The sequence below is a fragment of the Notamacropus eugenii genome, chromosome 3 (assembly GCF_028372415.1).
Source record: "Notamacropus eugenii isolate mMacEug1 chromosome 3, mMacEug1.pri_v2, whole genome shotgun sequence".
Taxonomy (NCBI): domain Eukaryota; kingdom Metazoa; phylum Chordata; class Mammalia; order Diprotodontia; family Macropodidae; genus Notamacropus; species Notamacropus eugenii.
The window spans coordinates 139,179,244-139,186,743 of NC_092874.1; the positions used below are offsets into that span (position 1 = coordinate 139,179,244).

General features: G+C 34.3%; 1 protein-coding gene across 5 annotated transcripts in view; it reads right to left on the minus strand.

Annotated features, from left to right (window-relative positions):
• The window catches only part of FOXP2 (forkhead box P2), a 681,601-nt gene that overhangs the window by 292,055 nt on the left and 382,046 nt on the right, over positions 1 to 7,500 (minus strand). For all 5 annotated transcript variants that reach the window (XM_072652988.1, XM_072652985.1, XM_072652987.1 and 2 more), the window contains one exon: positions 2,142 to 2,319. In XM_072652988.1, the coding sequence (XP_072509089.1) occupies positions 2,142 to 2,309 (168 nt within the window). In that variant the 5' untranslated portion in view covers positions 2,310 to 2,319. Of the gene's footprint in view, positions 1 to 2,141; positions 2,320 to 7,500 lie in introns of those variants that run through there.

The window sequence follows — 7,500 nt, forward strand, 5'->3', positions numbered from 1 at the left end:
GTGATACCCCCAAATTATGAAAGGATTAATTCCCATTCAGCAGGCACCCTACAAAATGTGAAATATACCCCTAAACTTTCTGTGTCAGCTAAGGGACATGACTTTTTGTGCTTACTCATTTGTTTCACAGAGGTTGTATGGGGCAAAGAAAATGATAAACTCAGACTATATCTAAACCTTACAGACCCCACTAAAATGTCTCCAGAGTCCTGTTTCATTTGCCTATGATTTTGCTCTATTTGTCTGCTTATTTAACATCTAATCACAGCTTTAAGAAAAAAGAATCATTCCTTGGTCTCTCTTCCGAATGTACCTGCTATTTCATAGTACTCAGATGAATTTCTTTTTTCTTCAATTGTTATTTTCACTAGTCTTTGCAGGTAATGTCTGGAGTCTGCAGTCGAATCTCTGACAATATGGAGAAAAAAAGCACTGGCTGTACAGACTTAAGGCTGTTACTTAGAGGTACCAATAAACAGCATACTACAGTACTCTGCTGATGTGTTTTGAACTGCAAACAATTTGAAATAGAAGGAAAATGAACTATACTAAACCACTGGCTTTATTTACAGTAGTCTATAAAATGATCTAATCCTAGGAATTTAGTAGGCATTTAAAGCATATGATGTGAAAAGGTATCCAAAAGAAATCAAATTTTTCATCCTAATAATTGCTGAATATAACACGTTACATAATTTTAAGACAACTGAAAGCTTATGCAAAGTGTTATACACAGCTGTTAAAATAGAATATCTGCAAACAGTGCCCAGGTGTAAGACATTAACAACTTCTCAGATTTCAGACTAACTGTTTTTTTTTATAAAATTGTGTTTTCACCCCTATTTCAATCATTTTTCAATCATATTCTGATAAAAATCTGCATTAATTTCTTATTCAGCATCTCCCTCTGTCATATGAGATAATATTTTTAAAGCACTCAACACGGTGTCTGACACATACTAGGCACCATACAAATACTTATTCCCTTTCTGTTCCCCTTTTCTCTTATTTTCTCTTATTTGCCTATTTTTTTAATCAAACAGCTCATATTCATATTTTCTGTATCCAACAAGACCTACTGCCACTGAGGCCCAAGAAGATGTGAAGATTATGCCTTTTATACCATAAGACTTTTCCAAAAACATCAGTTCTATCAAAAATTGCAGATAAAGTTACTGGCTCAGAAAGAAAGTATTGTTTAATAGAGATACTTTTGTTTACAAAAAAAATGCAAAATAGTACAGACTTTTTGGGCTACCAAAGAATATGCTTTTAAGTTATCTATCCTCTGTCACTGTTCCTGCAGTCCTGAGAAAGGGAAGGAGGGAATTACTGTTTTTCGACTGAAAACAAAATTTAAGGTTACAAATGAAATCAGGAAAAAAATCAGTCAGCCATTTTAAAATACAGGTAACGTTCTTTCAGAAGTCATATTTTTAAAAATGCTTTTACAAGAATAACTACATTTTATGGGGCACCAGCAGCAAAAGAATAGAAAGCGTTCATGATGACAACATTCAACGCAGTGACATTTCTATTGCCATGCAGGGAAGAATTTTCAGGGACAGGTACACAGATGATCTCTGTGTTCCCAATATTAGTTGCTGTGAAGTAAACAATAACCGATATTAATAACTATCGAAGAGGGGAAGAAGTCCTTGTGATCCCTTTCACCTCAGCTCAGACTTGGGAACAATTCATTGTATGAAAAAGTATCAAGTAAGGAGGCCCTCTGGTGGAAAACGAAGGATCACATTCGACAGCCCAGAAGCACTAGACAGTAAACCAGAAGCCCTAAAAACATTTACTACAAACCTTTACAGAATCTTTTCTAAATTGCCCTGTGCACTTAATGAATGAGATGATACATTAAGGGCACTCTCAGGCTGCTGGGATGACGTAAGGGATAAGAAAAAAAAAAACACCTTTGCTACCAGTTCCAATATGCTCCAAATGAGACCAAGTCAACCCCTCTGTATTCTGTCTATTAATCCAGAGAAACCTACTACTAATTAACATGTGAACATCTTCTACACACACCTGTGTATAGAACATGCTCGGTTTCCTAGGAAGCCCTCCTTGCCAGTGGAGGACACAGCCTGGCTTGTTTGTAAGGAGACGGTGAGCCAAACCAAACTTACCTGCTGTTGTTGCAGATGCAGCAGTTCTACTGTGCTTACTTCTGTGCTGGTGTCACCACTTGATCTCCCATCTCTGCTGCCAGCATCTAATTGGCTGCTTAGAGTGCTCATTCCATTTTGATTCATTGAACTGTTGCTTATTGTCTCTGTCGCAGATTCCTGCATCATGACTTAATACCTAAAAGTGATTAAGAAGTATCAATTAACACCCGTTACACCTTCACACTTCCATTATCAAGATGGCCCTCTCTGCCAATTACAGACAGCATCTTTAGAAGGGGGGGATTGGGGAGTGGAGGAGCACTGCATAGTCATTTACCAAGAAATGTAATACAAATTCAGCTTTCATCCAGATACTAATCACTGAAATTATGGTTTCTATAAGAAATCTTTGTGTGGTTACATTTAACAGCCAAAATAACATACCATGCAGGCAGCATGGTCAATAGCATTTATGAACGAATACATTTTAAAGTCTACCTATAAAACCAGTTTAAATGAAGGCACGAGTGCACAGTCTGCTCTATATTTCCTATTATCTACCTTTGACAACCATGGATGACTATACAGCCTTATTTAAAATATTCACTATCTTGATTCTGTCAGAATTTTACAGCATATCTTATGCAAGGCTGTTGTTTAATGATGCACAGCTAATCATACAAAATTAAAATTTTGTAAGGGTGTTACAAATCATATGGTATCAACCAATGATAAATAGTATAATGGGCTTCTCCTTTTTTTGTGACTAAATAAAATTTTGCCTTGGAGGCATTTTAAGAAAAAGCTCCTGCTGCAAACACGTCAGATATTGCCTATTTTTTTAATCAAACAGCTCATATTCATTTATTTTTCTGACATTTAAAACATTTAATACTGTCCTTCCTGGGAAGTAATTAAGCTTATGCATGAGCAGCAATCAAACTGTTCACTTGAAGATGACTTAAAACTCAATTTTAACATAGGCAAATAAATGAAAGATATAAAATTAATTTTCCAGGCATGTATTAGATATGAAAGCTGGAAATAAAATCTATCAAGAATATCACTAATGATTGTGCTAAAAACAGCATAAATTATGCATATTACCTTCTCTACAGTAATAAATGTTTTATCATTTTCACTGCATAAATATACTGTACTTTCAGGATAGCAATGAGATGTCCTGCCAAGATCAGTTGAAATCCTTGCAGTAAATAAAGGAGCAACGTGCCCTTACAAACCAGAATTTTAAGGTGCATTTTGCATCTGCAATCTGAAAAGGTCAGTTTTGGCTCTCAGTGATACCTAAGTCCAATATGATGTTCTAATGGTGTAAGCTAGAACAGCAACAACAAAAACTTCCATTCTCTGTGCACAAGAAATTCTGGAAAACAACCTTGCTGAGCAGGCACTTTAATGGTAACTAAATAGATGAACAGCACGCTTAACTTTAGGTAAGGAAATAAAGATCATTACATCTTTATTAGGCTATTCTCTTACGTTCACCTTGGCCGTATATTATATATTTTCTGTTTTTATTAAAACAATGAATTTGCTATAAAGTAAATGCAAGTTTAATGTTCCTTCATATGGCATACAACCAAATCATCCTCCTTAACATCTCCTCCACGATACATTCAAGTGTGCACATACATATTTGCGTACACACACATACTCACACACACACACCCCTCTATACTTTACAACATTTTAAATGCTAACCCAAACATGTACTTAAACTTCTGAGTTCTGATAGGCACTTTGATAGAATCGGAGAAATGCAACACTATTTCTACTACACTTGAAGAAGTCATACTAGAGAAGAGTTCCCAATTTCATTGTATTCAAATGATTTTGCTACTAGGTTAGGTGAAGAAAGTTACAATCTATATCACATATACTCTTTAAGAGTGTTTGGATGAAGAATAAATAGAATATGAAATAAAATAAACATGAAGATAGTTAACATACAGAAGGGCAGCTGCTATAACTACAGTAAACAACTTCTGAACCAGATGTGTTTATGAGCAAACAGTCCTTGTTAAACATCCTATTGAACATTAACTAAGAAAAATCATACCAATGAAAAATGTGATACACACAGTGATGAATTTTACAAGAAGAAAACAAAGCTAATACTCTTTTCCGAGATTAGGCAGCTAATAAGTATTCAAATTAGGCATAAATTTTACATGCACAATGTTTAAAATATTCAGAGAAAAGGGCCTGATTGCCCTTACTAGTTATATGAAAATTCTAATGTGAGTCTTCCCCAACTGTAGCAGCAGATATCCATTTTGTTTGTATAAAATTTAAGTTCAATAAAACATCTGGAATACATAGTGGCATAGAAATATACTTAAAATATGTATTTTTCTCTTTTTAGCACAGTTTACACTTCAAGAAAAGAAAAACATTAAAGTGCTACATTATCCAATAGACAAGTTCAATACTTTAAAATCGACTTTTTCATTTTATGTCATGACCAACTGGTTATACTAAATAAATCTTGATTATTACATATATCCTGTATCATAATCCGGAGGGTGTGCAAATTAACCAGATATTTATATGTCTGTACCTCTCATTACAATTATTAGAGAATACCTATATACCTTTCACTTCACATTAACAAAAGGGTTCTCCTGTTCAGTGTAGAATGAGTGTCTGTCGAATCTTAGGATGCAGTTCAAGAGGAACATTATAAATTAAAATATCCATGAGGTAACATAATCAGGTTTATGAAAAGAGGACTACAAATGACACTTTTCCTAGGGAAAAGGGCAAAATTTGATCTATAATATTCATATGCACAGATAAGAGCAATTACGAAATTATACTTTTATATTGGGTAATTGACTTGAATGAGAAAATTTGGGAGTATGGTCACTTGAAGAAGGCATTTATATTGTAGTAAAGCAGACATTTCAAGTGTTTACTAAGTTCTTTCTGGTTAGAGCTAGGCACTGTCAAATGATTTTGACAATGAGTGAATATATTTAGGCACAATAAACAAAATGTCAGATGAGGGTTCATATCTGAGAGCATATTTTGAATTCATCCTAAATTAAACTGTATACGCACTTTCAAAGTAGATGCATTTGCAGTGATCCAAATAGTCTTCACTGAAGAGTGAACTAAGCTGTTCTTACTTCAGATACCGAAACAGGAATTGAACAAAGATGGGGAAAGGAAAAGGAGAGTTTAGGGATTATCATTTTATTGTTTGATTACATTTTTATGGTAAAACCTCAATTCTGCCACTAAAGACAAGTGAGGGGCTGACAGAAAATGACTCTTCAGTGCTTGAACTTGAATGATACACAGTTTTACTTTTCTTCCTTGCAGTAAGTTTTTTCTTTCTTTCTTTCTTTTTTTTTTTTTTTAGCAAGTCACTGTACAGATACTTATTCTCTACACCACTTCCCTTTTGAAACATTAAACTGACACTGGAACTGACTGCACAAGATTGCATTTTCTCTTCCTAAACAACTTGAATTGAAAGGTTACTTAGTGTAACAATATTTACTTGCAGAATTGTGTTGTTACCAAGGGTATAATGGATGGTGGCTATGCAGGTTTACGCAAGGATGGGTGAAGCATGAGGCATTAGCCATGTGTTTGACATGTTTCAAATTGCTATAATCCAGCATTAAACACACCCAGCAATTCATGCCATTTCTTGCAGCCATAATCTTGAATAAAGCGTGCACAACCACTTATTATATAAATTAGTATATGACTCCCTGTTATAGTCACAACAGCGCTTTTGTGTTTATTTTGCATCAAGATGTGGTCTTTTATTTGTACAAATAGCAGGATATAAAGACATAGCTCAATTAGACCTCCTTACTTTATGATAGGGTAGTACTGAATGCTAGACTTGGTGGTTTTATTTTTTCCCCCTAGAGTTAAGGGTTCCATTGGCATAAAACCGTACTGTGGGAAGTATTTATTTGCCTCAATGATAACAGGCACCTTCTGGTAACCTCCCATCCTATATTCATTACACTGTATAAAAGTTGAGCACAATTCCTGGACAAGTACAGGTAACAGTTATCTCAACCACCACCAGGTAACATACTCTGTTCCTTACTACTTACTCAAAATCACCTAGCCCGCCCCGCCTCTCGTCTGTCTCTGACAGACAGACACACACACCCACCCCCACCCCCCACCCCCACATCCCTACCTCTGATGCCTCTGTTAGAAAATATACAGGACTATAAAGATGTTATTTAGTGCCTTAATATTTTACCAAGATAAACTATATAGTTTTTCAACACCAACTTCTAAGTAAGGGGGAAAATACATCATCTATATAAATTGATTCATCCACCCCCATGAATATGATCACTTTTTATTAAGGAAGCTGGACTTCAATAACTGTGCATAAAAAATAGTAAGGATGGCACACATGATTCTTAGCATTACTCTATATGCTGTTTTCTTTCCCAAATTTGCTATAAAAAAAGAAAAAAGACCCTGGGAAATTTCAACTCTTTGGTTTTTAAAAGTAAATATGTACATCTACATACGTATCTACATATAAAAGTTCTCAGATACAAATTTCTGAAGTACTTCAATTTTAAAATGATAGTGGTTGGTACGTATGTTCTTAAGTACTTTCTTTTCAAATTTAACACTATTTATAAAGGTGGCTATACAGGTGTCTGCAAGAATAAGAGATGCATGAGAGAGATTCATAAATTTAACACAGAAGTCATGTACCTCTAGCTCCATAATAATTGTTCCACATTCTGGTGTTCCAAACTTCACTGTGATGTAAAAGTTCAGAAAAAAGAAGCTTTTTAAATAATGGGAACTTATGTGCTCTACTGGAATTAATTCATCATTGACACCAAGCACAATGCATTTGAAATCTAGCAGTGGTATGGTAAAAGTCTTTAATACTTATGATTGCCTAATAAATCAAAATGCCAAATATGAAGGACATAGCTGAACATACAAGAACAAAAAACTGAATAAGCACATGAATATTTTTAGATTTTTGGGGGGTTAGCTTAAATATATCCTTCAAAGAATAATTTGGAAAAGGAAATACATTATTTCATGAAGCAAGATCTCTTTTTAAACTAAATGCAAAAAGTATGTTTAAAATGTGTTAATAGGTTTTAAGTTGATAACCCAAATATGAAGAAAATTTTTAAATGGGTTCAAAATTTGTTTCCATTAAGAAGCTTAAACATACTAAACAGAGCATGTAAAAACACACTTCAAGTTCAACTATTCAATAGCCATGTCGACCCAGCTCAGTAATAAGACTATCGCAGTAACACCTTAAACAACTATAAGTCTTGAAAATATGATATGAAAACAAATAAAAATCATATTTTCAAAGCCAATCCAACATTAA